The 24348-nt window shown below is 37.5% G+C and overlaps 1 protein-coding gene across 4 annotated transcripts in view; it reads left to right on the top strand.

The window, feature by feature from the left end:
- The window catches only part of NOL4 (nucleolar protein 4), a 191096-nt gene that overhangs the window by 146524 nt on the left and 20224 nt on the right, over positions 1 to 24348 (top strand). For all 4 annotated transcript variants that reach the window (XM_050340809.1, XM_050340825.1, XM_050340817.1 and 1 more), the window contains one exon: positions 9988 to 10101. In XM_050340809.1, coding sequence (XP_050196766.1) covers positions 9988 to 10101 — 114 coding nt within the window. The remainder of the gene's footprint in view (positions 1 to 9987; positions 10102 to 24348) is intronic.

The following is a 24348-nucleotide window of genomic DNA, read 5'->3' on the forward strand; positions in this document are numbered from 1 at the left end:
AAGAATCATTTTGTCTGGATAATAACATTTCTTCAAAACAATCATGAAGGGCAACACTGCTGTTGATTTGAATAAGGGGCTCACCTCAAATACAGCAAACCAGGATAATGTTCTGGTCAGCAGCAATACCAGTGCCATTGTTGTATTAAATAGGATGTCAGACAATTTCCACAGGAGAGGCCTTATGCTATAGACATGTTAAATATAAGTTTCTAATTTTGTTCAGGTTCAAAATACTTCATTTTGAGCATCTAGTTGACAGAGAAAAAGATACTATTCTCTTTTATGGCATATAAGAGTTCAGACTGTATGTGGAACAGTGCAGCTATCTACAGCACTGTACTGCAAAGCAAAGTGAAAATGTAAACACTAAGTTAAATTAGTGTAAAACTGAATGGTAAAGATGAAAAAGCATGCCTGAAGCCTACTTCTGTCAATTATTTGCCATCTGTAATCCAAATGACAGTTTCTGCTGCATAACAGGCCAGTTCTAGCTTTGAGGCAATGGAAAAGACCCAGTCTCATGTGTTCATAGTTCATATCGTTAATGAATGTGATTTTAGTGTTAATATTTTTGAGAGATTGCTTGTAGTTATTCTACTTTTTACTTATGACAGATAGTTGTCTGTGGACTCTCATGCAACTGGCATAGCTTCTTTTTACAAATATACCTTTGAGAAGTTCCTTTTCAGTGTCGGAAATGCTTTGTCCATTTGACTGTTCAGCTTGTAATTGTGCCATTTTCATTCTGACACAAGTATATCCCTCACAAGTAAATCCTTAATTTTTCTCATAAATTGTGAGATTGTTTTTCTCCTCCTGTTGTTCCTTGCTAATGGACTGTTGAGAACGTTCTCCTATTAAATTCTGTGATCTTGCTTAGAATCTTTCGTTGGGAAGGAAGTTTGTCAAGTACTGAAATCACTGGCTTTTGGGTGGGATTTCTATGTTGTGCACTGAGCTTTGTGAACATCTTAAAGTTCTTGATGTTCTTAAAGAAATTCTTTCTTTTTTTCATTTCATTAGCCTATAAACAAAAGAAAAAAAATTATTGCCTCTTTTTAAAGGAGTGATGTCAGTGAGAACGCCTATATATAATCTGATGTTTTGTGACCTATATGGGCTATGCAAGAGGAATAGGAATTTTCTCCCTGAAATGGTCAGTTGACCTGCTTCACTAATGTTTTTTAAATCTTCTGTTTAGACTTGTCTCAGCTTCTCTATCAATAGAGAACTGGCAATTAAAAAAGATAGACAGCTGCTGAGGATATGTGTTGTGTGTTTATTTAATGATAGTCCAGAAAAAATTGGGATACTAGAAATAATCAAATGACGTTGGATTGACTTAATAGTTACATTTTCTTACATCTACTTCCTCCCATCTTCAGGATCTCCTATGATCAGTCTCATTTCATTCTGTTTGAAACTGCAACTTACAGTATCTTTTTCCATAATTATGCCAATTTTTTCTGTGAGCATGTCAATGCAAGAGCAAGATTTTAAACTCTCATTCACGAAGAGATTCTTTGTTTTGCTTGGTCAAAGGAGACCCTCCTTCCTAGATACTACGGTAATACAAAGCGATAGTATCAAAGAGCAAAGCATTCTTCTGTATTGGAGAAAAAAAGCTAGTCATAAATGCTTTTCCTTGTCCAAAGGGAAGTTTGGATGTGTCAGAGAAGAGTCATACTATGCCTGAAGACAGTTCCTCATTTAGATCCCTGTATTGTTCATCCCAGCTCCTTCTGTCCTATCGCCAGCCCCAATAATAAGTAACTAAGCTCTGTATCTTTCATGGCTACTGTCATTTGGTTATGCCAGTTGGCTGTAAGAGGTATTTTAACAAGGTGTTTGCAATTGTGCTCATGTTGATCAAGGTGTTTTGAGCGTCTAGTGCTTGTCACGCTTCTATATTGTGATCGGGCAACTTCAGTGGGGACTGGTTTCCAGAAGAGGGTTATGTTTTCTGAAATCTGCCTCATTAAGATTACTCAGAATAAGTATCTAGGTTCTGTTTTTAATTTTTAGGTTTAGAGATCGGAAGCTTTTGTTATTTACTTAATTTAGTGCTGAAAAGTCCAGCTGCTCGTGCAGTCACATGGGCTTTCAGTCCTCCAGGCATTTTATGTCTGGAAAGGTTATAAGCGTTTTCAGGAAGATGAGGGTCTGTGCATCCAGGGATGCATATCTAATTGATTAACAAGCTAGGAAGCATTAAGAAAATTATCACAAGAACAGTTACATGAAGATCTACAAATAATAATAGAGTTACTACTCTGCACTACATCCTAAACTCTGTCGATTGGCTGCTTTCCTTTATAAGCAGCTCAGCCTAGTTTGACAGTGGTTAGCTTACTTAAGCCTGGTGGGCAACCTGGTTGAAAAGGGCAAACAACCTCTTCTCAGACAAATGTTGACTTTTACCATTAGATCTCATGTATTCTTAAAAAAATATGCTAGAAACTGTTTCCCTAAGGCTCTTACATACGGGGTTTTTTTTCACCATAGAACAGTAAGGTGAATAGTCATGTGGTTTTTAAGAACTGCCTGTTAAATCTGTCTCAGATGCCTTTTGCTCTCAATTTTGGTAAAGTGTGCAGCAGCAGAAGTTACTTTTTTTCAATTAACTTTGGAAAATGTGAAGAAGTTAGCTTTGAAAAAGGTATGATATTTGTAAAAAGAATTAAACCTAGAAAGATTATAAGTACCTAAGTGCTGATAAGCACTTAATCTGCTACATTCTGTGAGAGAGGTAAAGGTAGGAATGCGATTTTGACATGTGTTTCAATTTTTTACTGATTTAGAAGAAAAATAGTCCCCTCCAAAATGGCAATAAGTTCTGATATAGAAAAACCCCCACTTCTTTCTTTGAAATCAGAAGAAAAAAGGTAGTAAATATTTTAAGTTTTCTTATGCTCTGATTCTGACTTAGATTGATACCTTTGCTGCAATGTTACTTGATTAATTGGTTTGTACCAATAGTTTAAGGATAGGGAGACAGTTCAGTGTATTAATTTAGGGGAAACAGGAAATAATGTTAAATCAGAACCAGTTTTCTCTAGTCATCTGTATTCTTCCTAGTAAACGGCTATCAGAGTGTCCCATACAATCCTCACCTGACTCTCAAGGAGTTGGGTCAGCATGATGATTCATGGAGTTCTCTGCCACTCTGAAATACCAGATATATTTGGGATAGAGGTAATCTTACCTAAGTTTGTTAGAGAAATTAGACAGAATACTTGAGGTTTAGGTGGATGAAGTCAGATGGATATCTGACATTACATGTCTGACATCACATAAGTAATTTAAAATTTCCACTAGCCCCACTAGTGGAATAAGCAGAGCAGGACATCATCCCATATGTAGGCATAGCAGCAGCAGCAGCAGAAGCAAAAAGGTTGATTGGAAAGTGTAATTTGCTTAACATTTAGACAGGAATATAGATATGTTAAGATATATATGGATATATATATAATGTGCTGTCATAATCAAGGTGCAATGTTTCAATTAAATGTATTTCAAAGATGAAAACTTTAAAAAGTGATATGAACATCACCAAAAGTTTCAAAAAGCTTTTTCTGCCATTTAAGAAAATTTTCCTAGTTACTTCATTGAACCCTTTAGTAGGTGTTGCAATTGAGTATTTTTCACAAGACTGTATGACTGAGCAAAATATATCAGAACTCAGATTGAAATGCAGTGCTATAAGTATTAAAATGCTGTTGATCATATGTCACTACTCTGTACTAACAATTCATAGAATCATAGATTTAAAAAATGGTTTGGGTTGGAAAAGACCTTAAAGTTAATCTAGTTCCCTCTGGTGTGGCCAAGGACACCTTCCACTAGACCAGGTTGCTCAAAGCCCCATCTAATCCAGCCTTGAGCACTTCTGGGGACTGGGCACTCACAACTTCTCTGAGCAACCTGTTCCAGTGCCTCACCACCTTCACAGTAAAGAATTCTTTCTAATACCTAATCTAAATCTACCCTCTTCCAGTTTGAAATCTTTATAAAAGTACATCCAGCATAATGCAGTACTGTACTTCATTCAGTCTTTAAATTTAAAAATACTCTGTAGAAAGATTTTTGCGTCCTTTGTAACTGTGCTGTGTAGGACAGTTCTATCATGCATTTCACTGCACTGTGCTGAGTAAAAATTCAGGTAATGTGTTCCCTGTTTTGTAAAGTATTTTGTACATTTTCTATGGAAAAATGATATTTAGATATTGCAATACTGTTACAAACATGTTGGGGATTTTAACTCATTATGTTAGATCTTAATAATTTATTATGAAAGAGTTGTGGCATATATGCAATATTTTATTTTGGACATGAACTGGTCTTGCAATACTGAGGAAAAAGCTGATATGCTGGAGAGCACTTAGGACTATCTAGCTGTTGGGAGCCCAACATGCAAAGAAGTGCTTTGGGGTTCCTCTGGAAAAACTTGGTTACTGTCAGTGAGGCATCTTAGGCTTTCATCTTCACTTCTGGATGCGAAATCACTTTGGAAAATTTGAAACTAATTTTTTTCATGTGTGAGTAATAGTTAAAATACTTTGTCCTTCACACATTTACATTAGAATTCGTACATCTTCTCCCAAGTAGCAAGCCAAAGGAAAAGAGGAAATGGCCTCAACTTTTCTGAGGGTAGGCTTAGATTGGCTATTAGGAAACATTTCTTCACCAAAATGTCAAGCACTGGGACAGACTGCCCAGGGAAGAGGAGGAGTCACGATCCCTGGAGGTATTTAGGAGAAGTGTGGACATGGCACTTGGGGACCTGGTTTAGTGGTGGACTTGGCAGTGCTGGGTTAACAGTTGGACTTCGTGATCTCACAGGTCTTTTCCAACCTAAATGATTCTGTGATTCTATGATTTATATCAGGGTCTCTGTGAGAAAAATTAAGTAACTTGTATGTTTATGTGCTTGCAACTGTGTTATACTGAAAGATACAATTTTCAGTGTTAATTGGCCTAAACTACAAGGTAGTGTTTATGAATGTCAGCTTTTAATGATTGGCATTTTAGCAGGCATACATATGTGCCCATTATCTGACCTAACACATAGTTGTATTTTTTCAGAACTGAATCGGACTGGTGCAACATGTGTAAGAGTATGTGTAAGAGTGTGTAGACCAAACTTCTGTGTGACAACTTTGGCGTTTATTTATACTAATTCGCATAAAAATGCTAAGGTAGTAACTTTAGAGACAATAGATCTCTAACCACAGGGGACCATATGCAGTAAATTGCAAAAATCTTTTTGGTGAATATCCTACTCCTAGTGGTTTACACTGAAATATAATCCATCTATTACATCACTAATTGGTAGATTTATACCAAAAAGGTACATATGAAATTAGAACATAGCAGATTTTTTAGATTTCTTATGGAAATAAAAGAAATGTGTAAATGTGCCAAAATGGGATACTGCAAATGCACCTCCCTTTAAACAGAAGAGTTTATGATGCTGTAATATATAGTGGGTGTACTGAAAATGAGTGTTTTACAAAAGATTGAACACACTAGGCTCTTCTTTGTTAAGGAGTCAGAGATTATACTAATGGAGCTAATTTCTAGAGGATCTGGACCAAGGGTTTCTGATTTGAACTACTAAAAAAATCAACAGCCTTGCAGGACTGCTTTGTAACTCCAGAAAGTTTTTTTGTAAGATGTTTTGATTGTTGAGAGCCAGATCTAAAGACCATCAAAGCTGTGGAAGGGTCTTTATTAGGTTTAACATATTTTAAAGCAGATCAACAGTTATTAGACTAGAAAGAAGTATCATCTAATTGGTTTTTCATTAAGCAGCCTGCAAAAGTATGCCTGTCAATGATTTGTACACTCTTCAGAAAGGGGAAAGGAGATGAGAGTGTAAAGTCTTCATATCAATTTGCACAGAAAAGTTATTTCTCATAAAACCATGCAAAAGTGCCTGTCCAATAGGTTGGTTAAGTGTGCATGTTGTTTTCTTTTTCATCGTTGTCATCTATAGGCTCTGTGGTGGTCTTAAAAATCAGTGTTAAATTACCTTGAAATACAGTTTCAAATACGAGAGGATTGATGGTGGTTGGTCATATCCCAGGGGCTACTAAGGAAATTCCAACCAATTCCTGAATGTCAGTCACTCCAAAAGTTAATATAAGCAGAGGCATTTGCATGCATATACAACTTAGCAGGTTTTTCTTACATCTTAGGGGCTCAGCGTTAGTTGTGTGTCAGCTGAAAAGATGTAAAAAGCCCAAAATGGATGTGTGTTCAAAATGTGACTTCTGTGTTAGTGCAGTCACAAGCAGTATCATGTTTCCAGGAAAATACAAAGGAATTCTGTATGTTGCTCTTGTGTGATGGACAGAGGCATATAGTCTTCTCAGATGGTCTGTATTATGCTGTTCACCAGATTCCTTTTAAGTTTTATTTGTCTGTTCACCTCAGAGTTTCTATAAAGGTTTCACATGCGTCTTTTCTATCTGGCATTGATTTCCAAATGACAAAAATGTTATCCTGCCTTCTAACTTTGTGAATTGCTTGTTTTGGTAGACTCAGTTTAGAGTCTTGATTCTTTTCTGTGGTTTTACACATGGGTAGTTCCAATATACTTATTTCCTGCTTTACATCACTGTAAGTGAAAGAAATACCAGACCAGGGCTGGGCATGGTGTGTATCAAGCAGCACTATGTGCATTATGCCAGTTGAAGCTGATGGAGAATTTTTTGATAATGCTGCCGTGCAGCCCAGCTCCCCCTACCCCCCCCTTCCTCCTCATTTTCAGAAATGTTAATTTTTCAAGGGTTTTATGTTTTGACATATTCCCATAAAATGAAACCTGGTTTCCTGCTAGTTCAGTGCATAGGCTGTGGATCCAGGGATTGTGTGGGGACTCTGGGAGCCCTTGGAAAAAGTTCTCCTTGGCTCCCCCATTTATTGCTGTAGTCTCAAGCATACAGGAACCAGCACTCAGCTCAGCTCTCAGCTCTGCAGAGGGCAGCCTGAGATCTGCAGGCTCCCTTCTGCAAAACTTAGTGATGTTGCTTTTGCCATGTTTTCCAAGGCCTTTGCGTCTCACCCCCAGATCGGGAGTTGAGAGATGTTCAGAACCCAACAAGGACTGTGATGATTGAGCTTCTTACAGAAGTGGTTTTATAGCTGTAGTCATGACAGAGCTCATGGATAATCAGAAGTGTAGAAGAAGAGGAAGTTAAGATGAATCTAAATGGACCTCTGAACTTGGAAGATGGAAATATTATTTTGTATATTAAAAAACATTTTTTAGAAGTGGTTATTTCAAAGCAATTTTTCCTATTAGGCAATGCTTTTCAAAATTGACCTTTTTGACATTTTACAGATATGGAATTTCATGGAACAGAAAATCTTCTTCTTAACAGCTCTACTCCTAGTGAGAGAGGGCTATGTTCATCCTCCCAGTCAATGCCAAACTAGTGCTCTGTTGATAGAGCCCGAACCTTAATCAGATGATTTTTCTCCTGGACTTTGTTATAGTACTTTACTCCCCAGGTGACTCAGCCATGCATTCATTACATTATCCCTAAGGTTCACTCCAGATAGTTCTTGACATGAACATATCAATAGCCAACTGAAGTGATGACTGAGAGAAATTATGGGTTAACATGTATTTCAAGAGGAAGATACTCCATTAACTGGAGATTTCCTTTTTTTTGCAGGTGCTCACTTGAGTGCAACATTTCAACAGTGAGCACATAAGCACTGCACTGCTTTTCAGAGAAAAGATACGGCTTATTTTTATGGGTTCTCTTTATTTTTTGTTTTATAAAACAATTCAATAAACCTATTCTCTCCTATAAAAAAACAAGATGGGGGAATTAATAGTCATTCTACTTTTTGGTCAGAACATTAATTTTTTTGGCTCATATGTCACCTTCTAAAAATTCATTGATGCATATGGATAGTTATAGGTTTAGTTAAAGACCTGAGCTGCAGGAATTAACCAGGTGTTTGCTCACCATTTTTCGAGAATGTCATTGTGTGGCCACTCTTACAGGACCACACTGAGACTTCCATGCTGCCAACATAGTGTACCTTGAACATGCATAAACCAGTGGCATGTGCAGTGTCACTTGGCCACCAAATACAGAGAAGGATCTAGTGTGATGCAGTAACAAATTCAGAGTAACATCACCATTCTAGGGATGCAGAATAATAAATATACTGCTTTATAAGTGAGAACCTTCCACAAAGACTTACTCCCTCCTCTGGAGCTCTGAGGAAGGTGTCTGCTTGTGCTATGTGTAATGTTAACTTCTGTGATGACACCAGGGTTTACATCAGTGTCCCTCATCTCCTAGACTGATTTATTTTCAAAATTGGAAAGAGTAGTTTGTTGTCAAATCAATCCAAGGATAGTTTATTGCAGCATTGCAACCTCTGGTTGTCTTTCTGACACAGCTGTTAATGCTGGTGCCAGAGAGCTTGTTCTTGTATGAGTGGGGAGAATTAATATTGCACTAGTGAGGAAGACCCATAAATCTCTGTCTATTTCTAAAAGCTGGTTCAGCTTCTGGTCCCAGACAGACTGTGGTCCCATGAGTTAGAGATAGTATAATGTCAGATCAAAAGCTGGCATTGGGCAGAGCACATCCAAAGTCAATAAATGGATTTTAATTTTTAAAGGTAAAAATGTAATATTAACAATGGTTGGCTCCTATGTTTCTGGAATGTTATGAAAACCATAAAATCAGTTGAGCCAATATAATTAATCTGTTCTAACAGACTGAGAACTGAATGGGAATAGATTCAAAATTTGCTTCCAAAATTAAGTGACATTCCATAGCAGGATCATAACTATGTTTTTGGGAGTAAGTAAAGTAAGTAAGTAAGTAAGTAAAACTCTTCCAAAACAAAAAGAAAAAGAAAAGCAAACAAAACCACACCCAACCCCCCCCTCACATGTGGCCACTTCCTCAGTAGGTAAAAATTTACATAGTACTTTTGAGTTCAGTTAAGCTTTGAAAATTTATGGAAGTTCAGAACTGAGTTCAATAAATTGCAGTCTCTGTAACAGGCTTATATGTATATCACTGTCTCTGTTATTATCCTCCCTTTCTTTATTTTCATGGTATTTCTAATATATCTTGGTATATTAATGAAGATTATTTTTATTGTGAGCCTAATCTTTCAGAAAGATTGTTTTGCATGTAATCAGGGGAAAAAAGTGTTTAAATATTCTTCCTAATGAAATGTTGAAATTCATAATCAACAATGAAGCTAAAAAGATTTAGCATTCCCTTGTTTTTTTGGGTATTCACTGCACCTTTAACCTAAAATGTGTAAATTCTGTGAAATTAGTGATGAGAAGTTTTGAACTGGAAAAATTAATTATATCTAGTTGAACCACAAAATATCTGGAGTGTTAGAAGGCTGGCATTATCAAAAGAAAAACAGATTTTTTTTAAAGTCGTTTTAATCACATCAGTCATGTTGCAGCAAGGAATGCAAATATTCATGTACTACAGATTGAGGCTGCTCTGAAATGTTCTGACAATCTGTTAGGTTTTGAGTGATGTTTCAACCCTATCACTTGGGTTTTTTTGTTTTGTTTTTTTTATGACTATAAAAAACCACTACTCATCTCTGTCACATGCTGTACAGGATAAAAAGCCTTTCAGTTTTCTTAACAAGAATCAGACGGCCAGGGTGCTGCTGGAACGCAGAGAATATGCCACTGTCTGTTCAAAGTACAGCTTAATGAGCCAGACTAAACACACTGGACAATAGAGCTGTGGGGGGAAAGGGCTTCTCGTGGATCTGTGGATCAGCTGCAGCTTTAACATCTAACTAGTTTCATTTTTCATCTTTGCAAGTTCCATTTCCCTGTTTTGTTGGTATAAACTGCATTTCAATGAGCGGACTTTCCTGCCTAGGTGATGGTATGGTGTGCTTTGAAAAAAGGATATCGTGGATTATGCTAGAAATAATCTCTGTGTTTCTTTTTTTCTCTCATAGTCACGACCTATTCCCTCACACCTTACTTCAGCAGTTGCAGAGAGTATCCTGGCTTCCGCCTGTGAGAGTGAAAGCAGAAATGCTGCAAAAAGGATGCGGTTGGATAGACAGCAGGTACTGTGTTGTTTGGGGGTCTACCACATCCATATTTATAAATGCACTGGACTCATTTACATAGGATGCCATGCAGAAGCGTGGTGCAATCCCTCATATGTTTCTTGCTAGCAAGAATAATTAAAATACAAAAGCTGGAGTTTTTTAAAGGAATACACAAGCATGTCTTTGTCTGTATTTACGTAAGCTGTAAGAGGGTGTATTAATGTATTTGTAATGTCCAGCTGGATAAAGCTATGTATTTACTTTTTAATGGTTGTAGATTTTCAGAGCATAATGTGTAGAATTAAAAGGAACAGAACACAGAGTATATATAATTTACATAAATAACAGAAGCAGTGCATGTGTCCATGACTCAGTGTATTTATCTGTGCACATATTCTCTTTCAAAATGTGTATGCATTTGTAAATATAAGGTGAAAAATTGTAAGTTTCTGAAAACATCCATTTGCCCAAAACAGAAAAATTATTGTGATATATAACAGAATGCTGTCAATTAACTTATGAATTTTCAAGGCTCATATATATTTTTTCAGTGATTATTCACTTCTTATAGTGCATGTTAGGATTTTATTACTTTTAATTTTCTTAAAATTACATATTTTCTTTCAGTTTTTTAAAACCCAACTGGTAACTCATTCCAGACTTTGATTATTTACTTGCTCCACAGATAAAGTGAATGTCTAACATTCTTATTGAGAAAACTATCATGCTTTATTTCTCTACATGATTGTAACAAAGTAAAATCTTAGTAGTATACCAGTTGTTCCAAAACATGCTTCTGTCATGGTAGATGAACTTTTTTTGTGTAACGGAACATTTTTAAAGGAATATTTTTATTTTATACATGGTCCATTAAGTTTTTTTAGGTCATGCCCTAACTGTATAAAAGATTCCTACTCCTACCCTTATAATATTGATAGTTTAGGATCTGAAAGTGTATATTGCTAATTCTTTTTGCTGTTATGTTTTTTCCTAGTATTTTCATTACTGTGCTACATTTACCTTAAGATTTACAAATCATATGGGACGTCAACACACTGAAATATTAAGTATAGCTTAGTTTAGAAGCAGTGCTCATTCAGATTGTGCAGGTATTATATTCTCTCATTTACTCTCTGATTTTTCAGTAATAAGAAAAAAAAAGCTACAAAGTCAAAGTCAGTGTGCTCTTACCCCAAGGAGAACTAGAAATGACTCATGTGAACATCAGTGGCTTTCATTGCACAAAACTAATGGCTTAATTCTTTAGTCCAGTCAGGGTGAAGCAGAGTTTTCAAGTGATTTAAATGAGAATCCCATAATAGTCTTCAGGGAGCCAGAGAGCTGTTGAAACAAAAACCAATATTTAAACTGTAGTCAGAACTCAAAAAGCCTATTAGTAGGATTTTTTTCCTATGTGGTATTCCCATCACAGAAGGATTTGGAAACAGCATTGAGGGGAGAAGCATTTCTTTACTTTTCATTACGGAATTAAAAATCTGTAGTCAGAATGTCTCCAAGCTGATCACCTTGATTGCAACTGTGATGTTAAAGAAGCAAAGCTACCTATGAAAAATGGGTGTTGGGTTCTGCTTCTTTCAGCTCTCCCCCTTTTTGGCAGTGTGTTCTGGGAACACTGTGGAGACAGTTGCAAATAGCAGCAGCTGTTTGATTTAGCAAGCAGGAAATTATATGGATTGATGTAGTTTTGGTACCTGAAAAACTATTTGTGAATTCAAGATAGATGTGCTGAATAGTTGTGGCTGGAAAAAAATTACGGAAATATGTATTAGGTAGCTTCATAAAAGTTAGAGTGAGAAATTGACCCTGCAGGGTGGAATAGTTAAGTCATTAGAGAGGTAGAAAACCTTGGTTCTAGCCCCAATTCCATTGAAATTTAATTATTTATTCCAAGTATGTGACATTAGCAAAGTAGACTGAGGGCAAAGCATTCTGGAATATTTCTGCGTGTTCTATTTAATATGCACTAGTGTGCTCAGTTCATGTGCTGAGGTGGGAAGTGGACCTGTATCCTCACATTCAGAGAGTTTGACTTATAGGTGAAAGGGTTCTATTCTGCTCCTCTTCCTTTTTTTTTTTTTCTTTTAATGTACTATTACATTTCCTTCACTTTTCTTAAATATATCTAAAATGAAATATTTCTTTGGATGTTTTTCTTTAACAGAGAAAAGTTGGAAAAGTTCAGTGTAGCATCTTGTTTTACTGTTCCATAGCTCTCAAAAAAAAAAAAAAAAAAAAAAGGTGCCTTGTTTTCCTTGGATATTATACCAATGGGTAGACTCAGGCTTTGAGGACTCTTCAGTGAAAATTTGGGAGGAAGAAAGGGGAGAAAAAGGGAAAATAAGATTTTGATAATGAAGATTACCACTTCATAAGTTTCATCAAGACATCTTCTAATTGAGGACAAGCATTAGACAGTCCTGGAAAGTAGATTGTTACAAGAATCTGGAAAGAGCACTCATTTAGCACTTCCCTTCAGATCTGAATGAAAGCATTGCATTAAAGCTGCTTTATTCTTGCGTGCAGTAGGGTGAAGTTCTGCCTTTTATTCTCCAGAGGGTGATCTGTGATCTGCCTGGCACTTAGTGCCATGGTGCAGTTGACATGGTGGTGTTCAGGCATGGGTTGGACTCAATGACTTCAGAGGTCTTTTCCAACCTAATTGATTCTGTGGTTCTGTGATTCTGTAGTTTGTATCCCCACCACCACCTTTTTCAGAATATTACCTATAAAATGGGAATGTATTAAAAACACAATGAGTGTTATGCCCAATCCTGAAGACAAATCTTCAGCAGCTTCCTGAATTCCTTTGTTTGTCTTGTTTATGCTCTTTCCTCTCCTCCATTTTTCCTTCTCTCCCTGGCACAACACCGCCTCTGAGCAGGAAGTTCTGAGCATGCTGTACTTATGTCCCTAATGGAAGTCTGTACTTTGTTAAAATATTATGAAATTCCAAACTAAATAGGTTTTTGCCTACAGTGTTAATTTTGGCAGTGGTTTTATGAAAAACCATCTCAATTATTGCACAGCAGAAAGAATCGGCTTAAAAGTTAAAACTTCAGAAACTTCTAAGAGCTCATTTTTTGTTTTGAACAGATAGTGTTGGTCATGCTCATAAGTATTAGCTGTTTCATCCAGAGGTAATAAACATGAAGGATTGGGTTTGTACACCTATAATCCTGTGCATACATTTTTTTATCTCTTCAGAAGAAACCTATCCAAAGTATGTGTGTGTCTGTGCACACACGAATACTGCATCTTATGAATGACTTTCTAGAAATATTTCTAATAGCTGCAATACTTAATATAGCCCTGATCTAGGGATAGTGTTGTGTGATAAAGTTAAGTCTGAAATGGGAAAAAGCCATCCTTCAACCTGCATGTCTTAAATTCCACTTGTGTGATCTTTGTATTTCCTAACTTAAGGCTGAACATTTCTGCCTGCAAAAATCCAATTTTTAAAATAAGTTAATGAAATCTGGTCTTACTGGCATCACTTACTTATTTTCAGCATTGTTTTTTTTCATGGCAGTAATTTATTTCCTAATGGGGAAATCAGTGTAATCTTGTCTGTCAGGAAACTAGTAACTTACCACAGTTTTTAGGAACTGCAACAATAAAAGCATTGTCAGTTTGTGAGACTTCTCTATAAGGAATATAAATGTGTTTACTAGGTCATGGTAGCTTGGACTATAATGCTTTGGCTGTCTGACTGTGTTAGATGTTACTCAAGTGCTCTCTTAAACTTCAGTGCATTTTCATTATCTTGAGATCAAGCACTGTTTGGTTGGCCAGAATCTGAAGCGCTGAGAAGTTATATATTTGATACTTATTACCCAACTGAAGAGTTCTGTCACTTCCACTTTTTAATTCTGCCTGGTACGAAAAATAATTTATTCCAATGCACAAATTTTATAGATTTTATGTGTTGAAATTGCATAGGTTTACTCTTAGTACTGCTGAACAGTGAAATGCTAGTGACACTGGGCTGGATTTGGTTAATCTTTTCTGGCCCAGATCAAGCAGTAGGTACAGAGGCAATGCAGAGGTTTTGTGGTTTACTCCAAATCACCTCTGCTGAGTCTGGATACTGAAGAGGAACTGACTTGAATTCTGAGGACAATTTTGATCGCAGCTAATGTAAAATGTAGAAACAATAATTCGATAAACCTTCTATGACTTGTTTCGGTCAGAGATAGAAGTCACATTATCTGAATCCTTAAGATTTCCTGGGCTTCTAAGTGTTATCTTTGAATTTTCTCCTGGGATAATCCTTCATGAAGCAGTTGCATTAAGTACAGGTTCTGATCTACTATCGACAAGGGAGTCATGAAACAAATTAAGAGGATTCATTTGTACTTATTTCATACAGCAAACAGGATGACTTCTTTTGTCTATCCTTCACTTTACAAACCAAATTTTGTCTTGGTTGGGCAAAAGAAGAATGGTTAAACAAGTAGAAAAATCTGGGAAAAGTCATCCTGTCATTGCTGTCCTGGGCAGTGAACAGAGGGGCGGGATACCTGCTTTGTACACTACAAAGACCTTAGTAATGTGGTTGTCCTTGTTGTTGATCACAGAAATGGAAGTTTTCTTATAAGAGCTGAACCACTGTCAGTGTCTTTTTCTTCCAAACAGGTATGTGTGTGCTGTAGTTTTTATACAACCTCGTCATAAAGCAGTCTGGAGCACTGCTGGGCTCTGTGGAAAGTGGAGGTGGCTTAGTGTTGTTACTGTCCTTTCTGAAATCAAAAAGAAATTCTTCAAGGGAAGATGTAAGAGGAAATAGTAGTTTATATATGTCAGTATGGGAGAGGACCTGCCTCTTTATTTTTCCTAGAGAGGCTGAAACGGTGAAATCTTTCTTTGGAAAAGAATGTAGGAATGATAGTAAGAAAAAATTGCCTTTCCCTTTACTTGGACACAGGTGTTTTTTTGCAACAGTTGCCTGTTGTGTCATTGTTTTTTTTGTTTAGAATTTATTCTTTTTGCATGCTATCATATTGCAAAATTTATGAATGGGCATTTTTCTTCTAATTGAAGTAAGTAGGTTTTGGCAATCGGGACAAAATGACAGCACTTAGGAGTGAGGAGGGAGGATGAATATGGTAAATAAGGAAAAGAACTGAATCAGAGAATACTATAGTCTGTAGAAATATATGAACCTTTTTATGGACATGTCATGTATAGTTAGCCAGATCATTTAGAAAATTGATGTTGCTTTGTTTGTGCCATGTTGATTTGTACCAGTTAGGAATCTGGACCTTTGAGAATACATTATTATATTTGCAGATAGGAAAACAGGGTCACGTCTGATATGACTGTGAAGACAGTGGATTCGATTCTCTCCTGGTTTCTGTCCATGTCATTTTAGCCACTCAATCTCCATTTCAGTGAGTAATGTCATGGAAGGGCTGCAATAGTGTGCAGAATATTTTGGTCAGCCAAAGGAGGGAGCTACGTACACTTTTGCAGCCTTATGTCCCAAGTAATCGGACATGCAGTGTATGATTCTTTTGTAGTTACACAGCAAATGACAAATTCGGCCCAAGGAAAACTTAAGCTCAGAGGAAAATGAAGGTTATCATTATCTTACATTTCTCCTTTCCTAACATAGGCATTTCTCAGTCAGAGCTGGTGCTTTTTAAATTAATAGGTTCTTCACAGAGTGCTTGTCAGTCAGTATTTTATAGACTATACAGGATAAGAAAACAGTTTTCTGCATTTTCATTTTTTGAAAAATGTGGGTTTAAAGGCTACAGTTTTCTTTCATTCCAGACACTAGATGAAGATAACAGCAGTTGTACAACTTTATAGTCTGAGAAAGGTGTTGTCCTCGTACCTTCACTGCACAGACATCAGTATACAACTGATTTGGTGTGTTAAACATAAGAACAAGTCTATGCACTATGCACAGAGTATTATGCACTCCAATGCTATGAAGCAGTTCTTTATGATAAACTCTGAATGCATTTTTAAGGAAATCTCTCATCAAGATGATGACTGTAATTTTTTTTTCATGCTATGATTTGTAACCAGCCAAATTAAATATCAATAATCATCGTGGTGGAGTGAAAGATAACATCTAACCCCCAAGGAAGAGAAAGTTAAATGATCCCAGGATTACACTGAAACATAAATGCACATAAATTTGCAAATAGGCACTTTAAACACATTCTCCTCACCCATTTTTATTTTGGGGGATAAAAGGGAGGAAAATCTAAATTTTTCAGTGAATAGGGTGTTAAGGATATTGCATCATTTAGTAATTTTAACAATATTGCTTTTAGCTGTTAGAGGCGTAGGAGTAGGTGGCTATTAGGTTTCTGACAAAGCAATTATGGCCTAGACACATATGCTGAGAGCTGACCTGACATTTGCCTCTGGATAGTTGTCATAGCAGCAAGCTGAATAGAGCAGTTTGATACAAGTGCTGGTTGGAGACTAGATACAGGTTCTGCGCTAATGCAATACATCTGAATATTAATAAAAGTGCACATGCACTGCCATTTGAAAATCACTGCTATGGTGCTTCCTTCCATTTATATCTAATTCCTAAATGTTAACTTTTAAAGAAATGGATGTTTGTGAGGAGATGTTACTGATCTGCCTCCATACAATTTCTGGTTCTTTTTCACTGCTTGTACCAAGGGGTTGACCTAAAGAAAGACTCCTCGAGCACATTTTTATTAACAGAAATAATGTCTGGCTGTTGCAGACCAGGAACAGTTTGTGTTTTGATTAAAAAGGAAGGAAATTACTGGTAGAGAAATTACAGGTAATTGTAAAACCGTTTTGGAAGAAACTAATTAAAAATCTGAATTGCAGTGAGGGCATGGACCTCCCTGGCAGGATCACTGCGTCTGGCTTTCAGAAGTGAGGGGGAAGAGACCTTTAAACCTTTATATTCAGAGGACAGAGAATTTGTGTTTCAGCTATGCCACTAATGCACAGTTTCTAAATCTTGACACTGAGCACTTATTTCCTGTAGTACCCTTCAGATGGCAGGAAGGAAGAAGGAAGGAAAATTTACATGTGTGTCCCTGTATGTATGTTATTCTCCTTCTTGATCAAATCACACTGCAGCTTCCAGGAGGTTGGCTGGTTTGGTTTCGTTTTTTTGGGGTTTTGGTTTTATATTTTTTTTAGCAAGGGCAGATTTGGACAGTATCAGTTGCAGAAAAGGGAGTTATGCAAGACTATCCCCCAGCTGACAGTTTACACTGGAGAATGCCCTGCTGAGGCAGTGCTTCTGTGGTGGAAATCTGCAAATTCAGAGGGAGCACATAGAAGTGGGTTTGTGTCAGAGAGATAAAGTCCTTGCCACAGCTATTTAGTATGCAGGAAGAGCAGATCAACTGTACATCCTTGTAAGAGGTGGAGGAGAAAGCATCAGAAGTTCCCTTCCTCTTGGGTTTCATGGAGCCTAATTTGCTGTAGAGGATGGGAAAGAAAAGGCACTTCATCCAAGTGGCAGCAGTGAGGAGGGATGGAGCCATGTCCTCCCTCTACTATATATTTACATAAGACCTGAAAAATTCCAGCTCAAAGTGATTTTCACTTCCGAATGGGAGGCTTGTGGAGTCTTAGAAAAGAGCAAAAGGAAGCAGATGGTTCACTTAACATAAAGCAAACAAATAGAAATTGGAATCCCAACATCCACAAGAGGCAAATGTCACTTTTCACTTGCATAGAGCTCAATGCCTCTTAGGGTACAGAAGCTTATTAATAATAGCTTTTTGTGTTCAGACATTTCTTTGTGATTTTGTATTTAATAGGAATCAGAGTGATTTCTGTACTTCAGTACTTCATCCTTTTTTTGTCTGTGTTCAAGATGATCACTAAAATGACTGCATTGTCCTTGGATACCCACATGCTCGTTTGCATTTCAGACCTTTTTCACTTCCATCATTTCCCCACCTAGTGATTATTTTACTTCTAGGTTAGTCTTCAGTTTGCTTTCGTGGTTCCAAATGATATACCTTAACCACTGAGGCAAAAAATGTTATGCAGGCACCATTTAGCTGCATGTGCATTATTGTCAAGAGATCAAATTATGTACTAGTATTGGGAAACTTAGCGTCCTACCCAGAATGCACTGGCTGTATTGTCAAGGGGAAGAAAATATGCATTGTAATTTTAAATCCTGATGCCTTTCAAGTCAGTGGCAAAATTCCTGGTTTCAACACTGCTGGATAGGGACCTATCATTAACAGATGCATCTGGAAAAGACTGCCAAGTATCACAGGGCAACCCCTTTCCCTCCATATACCAGCCCAACCTACATTAAAGTTGCTACATGCATTGGAAAGGAATAATGTACAAGGCATGCAATTGCAAATAATTTCATGCCTTAGATTTACAGTGAGGTCCTAAGGTGAGCTGCTAATTTTTCCCCTCAACACATAGATCATTAAATTAGAAAATGCTCTGTTTTTCCAGGTTCTTTGTGCTGAACTTGTATGGTTGAATTTCAAGCTGCTGATTTCAGACTATACTTTAAGCACCCTGAGCTGCAGTAGGGTCTTGAATGTGAAGTAATACTGATATCAGTGTAAGTTTTCTGTTCTGGAAGTTGATAAAGCTGAAGGCTCAAAAATGGAGTGTTTGATTGTTTCTTGGGCAGGAACTTTTGAACAGCCTTATCCACCTTCCTACCATAGGTGTAAGAAAATGAACAGGGACAGGTACAGCTTTTTATCTTGTGTCATGGAATCATAGAATCATAGAATTAACTGGGTTGGAAGAGACCTTGATCCAATCCTTGATCCAACCCCACTGTGATTACTGTCTTTAATATCCATCTTATGCCAAGGAGGCAGAAGAGGAAATGCTGGTGGAAATGTAGATATAAATGTTCTCTCTTCAGGCCCAAAGATGGAGATTTTAGAGTCAGGGCTTCTGTTCTTCCTGCTCCCATCTCGAAAACCAGGAACAGAGAGTATTTTACTTATCCTTCCCTTTCATATGGCAAAAAGATATTAAATGGGAAGCATTTTCTTGTCCATAAGATGTTTCTAGCACAAATACAAGTATGTCTTTCCTTTCCTTTGTTTGGCCAGTGAGTTCATTGCACACAACCTCCTGCTTACAGCACAGCCAGGGAATAATGTTTCTGGTGAGTAAATCCCTGTTATCATGAAGAGAATAGTTTGGACCACTTTAATGAAATCAGTGCAAACCTAGTGTGCATGAGCAGACTTATTTTTCAAGAGAGGCATATTCTGGCTTTGGTTATTGAATTAGTAGATTTAGAAGGCTTTAAAAAGTCATAAATTGCTCCTAAATTCCACACATCATTTGCACAATAGATTCAGAAGTATTCCTCAATTAGCAAGTGCAGTTTTCCATACAGAAAGTACATGTAGAAGCGCATCCACAGATTGCTTATGTTTGGTAGCAGGGACATGTTTGTGATTCAACAACTGGCTTTATGTCCTAAACTAAATTTAGAAACATATTTTTCTAAGAAAAAAAACCCCACTATAATAAGCAGTGGAAGCAGGAACTGGATGCATTGCCTGGGAGCAGCACCAGCTGCTAAAGGGGCTAGGCACAGGACAAGGCAGCCAAGCAGGCTGTGGCCAGCAGCCCAGGCATTGTGCCAAAAGAATTCTTCCCTGAAATGAGAATATTTGGGGAACAGATTTGCACTGCAGTGCACAAATTTCATAGTTATTACTCATGGTGTTTCATATTAAGCTTCCATTTTACTGTCTCCATTAATAAACCAAATCAGAAAGTGCATCCTCCAAAGGCCAGTCCAAGTTCATTTCTTTGTTTCTTCCACTGGCGTATGCTACTCTGATTTGATGATTGTGGAATCAAAAGGCCATCGTCAAAAACATCACTTCTTATCTTCTGAATCTTTTAATATACAGATTCCTCACAGCACTGAAGTTAAAGGATGTGCACCAAGTTATGTAAAATATTTAGAGTAGGTCTTCTTCAGTAGTAAAATATTTTCTTTCTACTAAATAATTTGAGAGAGGGTGGGGAGGTCAGGGTTTTTTTAAATACCTTTTATTTTGAAAAGATCTTTTTTAACTATAAAAGTCAGGTTGTGCCTGAGGTGATGTTCAAAACCAGACATCCTGCATTGAATTCATAGAAAGAACTTTGATATACAGAGACATGCAGTTCAAGTTTTAATGCACATTTGAAATAAAATAGCTAGCATTCAAATGTATCAAACACAGGGGAAAATATCTTTAAAATATCTGAACTGTTGAAAACATGAACCAGGCAGTAAGTAAATGCAAAAAGAGTAATTGCTTATTCTCAAACAGACAAGAGTACTGTCTTTTCTAGAAGACAGCTACCTATACCTTTCACTAGAATTTATCCATGGAAGAGACACCACACTGTAAATATGGCAAAATGATGAAATCTCCAGCTTGCTTATTTTTTTTTTTCCTTTTCAAAGCAGAACACACAGACATTTTTAATTAGCTGAAACTGAGGAAGTAAATTCAGCATTGACCTCAAATGCTTCATGTCCAGGCCATCATCTTCTGTTTCTAAATGAAGAAGAATTTAATTTAGTGCTTTGGTGCATTCTCCCTGCCATACACTTTAATATGTGTAATATTAAAGAAAGTGCGGAGCGGAAGAGAAATAGGAAGAATCTCCCAAAATCCAAATCATATCTCATAGTTTTCCAATAAAGCCTTTTTCAGTAGTTGCATCTCCATATCCCAGATCTGGCAGGTGTGTGGAAAGCTGTTTTGTGTCAAGAAAATAGGCTGTCAGTGGTGGGAGTAATACCAGCTGTAGTGCAGTAGATGAAGAGACCTATAGTGGGAGGTTTAATTATGTTGACCATGATGATATTGTAGTAATAAATCTGCAAAGCTGGCACGAGCATTGCTCCAGTACTCCCACACACTTTTCCCTGTGTGCTTCCTAAACATTTGATTCATGAGTTTATAAAGATTTTCCTCTGTTGGTGCTCTGGTGCCACAGTCCTATCATAGTCACTGAAAAATGGCACGTTGGCAAGGGGCGGATGGGGAGGGGGGGAAGAAACTCCTACAGGAGTGCCTCACTGAGATAATTTCTTGAGGACAGTACACATAAATATGAAAAATGCAGAGAAAAATGCTTGATTGTGATCATAAAAGTGGAGCTGCCCGAGGCATATCAAGGCTTGTTCTGAATGAGAGGAATACACTGTGAAGGAGGAATTTCTCTCACTTTGCATATTTCTGGTTCAGCAGTAAGTACTGCTACGCTTTTGTCATCATGCATCAGTTTCAGTAACACATTGATTCATTCAGCTCCATTACCTGCAGGCAAAACTGCTCTTGGGGTGGGAAAAGATGACATTATTTCCTTGCAGTTTATGTTGGTTCTGCTTAGAAAAAGGTCAGATATTGGGACTTCTCCATTTGTACTGCCTGTCAATAAAAAGGCAGCAAAAACGATCAGTAGCCATGTTCCTCTGCAAGGTGCTGGCCTCAGCAAAGAAATTGGCTTTGGAAGGATGAGAGGGCATATGTGGCAAAACAAGAATAAGCATGAGATAACCTGTACTCCATTTTCACTGAAGTTTGACCTTTATTTTCTTCAGATTTTTAGCTAATCTAATTCCAGCAGGGGCATCCTAGATCCTGGAGTTCATTATGCAGTGCGTCACTTTTGCGATCAGGCATGTACCAAATGAAGCCTCTTAGGAAGGAGCAGGTTTAGCAGACCTGGACCCGTTGTCCTGTGTCCTGAGTGATCTTAGGCTGAGAGATTTGTGGAGGTGACACAGGGAAGGAAAGGATCCTTTCAGACTCTTTCTGGTCCCATCCTCTGTGGCAGGCTGAAGGAACTGGTGATGCACTCTTCCACGGTAAACTGACTTTCCTTTAAAGGAAGATGTGAACTGAGAGTGGGTGGGGAGGTGCAAATAGAGGAGGTGAAGACTCTCAAGGTTGACTACTGAAACAAAGGATCAATCAATAACTTACTGTATGGCCCAAGGCAAGGCCCATGCTGTGCTGTTCTTTAGGTCAGAGTAAAAGTCTGCCTTTTTGTTTTCTGCATATCCTGACTGGAAGAAATTCTGTAAATGAGGCCTGGGACCTAAAAAATCTTTTCTGCTGGTACAATAGGCAGGAAAAAAGTTCCTTCTGCCATCTCTCCTCTGGTGTTCCTCTGCAAGGCAGGAGGTGGTGGTACTGAAGACTCTTCTTCTCTTTGCATGACACCCTTGTCCCTTTGTTTGAATTTGTACCACTTTCTCTCTAGGAAATGTCACATGTATTTTGTGAAATACACTGTCAGCTTATAGGAGTTTTTCCAAAATTCAAAGGCATTGGCAACATTCTTGTATTCAGTCAGGTCCAGTTCTGGCTCTTTCATGTCCGTAGCTGCTTGTAATCTGGTGCTGGCCACTGCTGAACATGTGATTTAAGATTCCACTGAGGAAGTCACAGCTGTGCATACACTGCAGTGCACTATGCAGTCTTGCACTATGCACCTGTCTTGTCTATTGAGACAAATTTCCATTAATAGTGGTGAAACTATTAGCTAAAAAAAATTTTTACATATCTTGAAATTCTCTAGAAAAATAAAGAGCATGACCATGTCAAATATAACTTATTAAATAGTTTAAGGTGATAACTGCAAACTAAGACAGGAAGAGCAGGAGTTATAGAGTAAGTTGACTTACAAGGACACATTCTGCCATTAGTTCACCTCAAATGAGATTTCTACATTTAGTTATGCTTTTTAACATTCTTTTGTTCCTGGTGTAAAATAAAACAAAAAACCCCCCACCAACCCACCAAAATCAACTATCTAGGACTTCATTAAAGAACAGTAAGTTTATCTCAAGTACCACAGGAAAAGATAAATTCTATCCTTTTACATTTGGACAGAGAGACATGGTCTTTAGTAGAACACAGTTTCTTTTTCCTCAGTGACTGTGCATCACAGTGTAGGGGTAATTCATCCATGTGTCCATGCTCATCTAGCAGCACTGGTGACCTCTTAAAGCTCATGTTGTTCTTCTGCTATCACAGTGGATAATGAACTGGCTAAAGCTGACAGGCTATGAACAACGATCCCTCTGCTTTGGTATTGGTCCAAGAAAGGTGATTCTCCAACAGTTCCTTGCAACAGCCTTACAAGTACGTCTTCTGTACTGCAGGTGAAGTGGCAGTCATGAAAAAACAGGACTCAAACACTGCAGCGTGAAAACACCAACCTTCTTTGAAGGGTATTGCTATATTTCAGTCTTTGAATAATGTGTCATTCTATCAGAAATGCCAAAGGCTGAGGTTCATTTATCTTTCTTCTACACAATAGCACCTTTTTATTTTGATCTTCTTTTTCCATGTCAGTCTCCTGCTTTCATTTCTTGTTGAACACTGGCTCGTGTCATTTTTGATGCCTGGTGACAACATTGATGATGACAGTTCATTTCAGTGTTAATAATCTGCAAGGAAAAGGAACCTACTGCCCTTCTAATCTGAAACTGAAGCATAGGGCTTTCTTTTCTTGGCTCTATACCCTGTGTCAGGAGGACAGTTTGGAGATCCTCGAATTGTTGGCAGCTAACTTAACATTTTGATAGACACTCTCAAGTTTCCACTTTACCACTGGCATTGCAGGCAGTTTATATGCCTAACTGGACTCTGTATTACACCCTATTTAGCTCAGTTAGACTGTACCAATATTTCCTCACCAAAAAGTTCTATTTATCATTTTTTATCTAAAATGTGAAAAAAAAATTTTGATACTGGACTTCAAAGCAAAATCATCATTAATACCTAGACTTCTGGCGGTAACATGCCAGACACAGTGGCCTCTGCGTGCTAGGAGTACTTTTGCATATAATCTCACATCTATGCCAGAAAATTCTATGCTGAGACTGATGTGCTCTCCATGTAATGATGAGATGATAGACTCACAGCTAAAGCATGAATGTTCAGCCTAGCTGGAATGCTCAGCTCCAACTGAGCTACAGATTGAGCAGTATGTCACACTAGAACGGGTTTTCTCATTTTTTTTACATACTTGATTTAAGTAAGTAAAAGTGAAGAAAGTAATGCAGGGAGAGTGGTAGAGAAAAAAATAGATCTGATAATAAGAGGGTGGAAAACAACTATGCAGTCCCCCAGCTGCTCCTTACAAGAGGAGAAATAGTGTGCATAGCCAAGAACAGCAATTATGTCCTTCTTGATTTCATTGCTAAGTCAACTCCTCAGTTACCAAAACACTTCCCAGTCTAAGGAATATCTGGCATGAGTA

The sequence above is a fragment of the Myiozetetes cayanensis genome, unplaced genomic scaffold (assembly GCF_022539395.1).
Source record: "Myiozetetes cayanensis isolate MyiCay16 unplaced genomic scaffold, myiCay2020 scf1, whole genome shotgun sequence".
Lineage (NCBI taxonomy): Eukaryota > Metazoa > Chordata > Aves > Passeriformes > Tyrannidae > Myiozetetes > Myiozetetes cayanensis.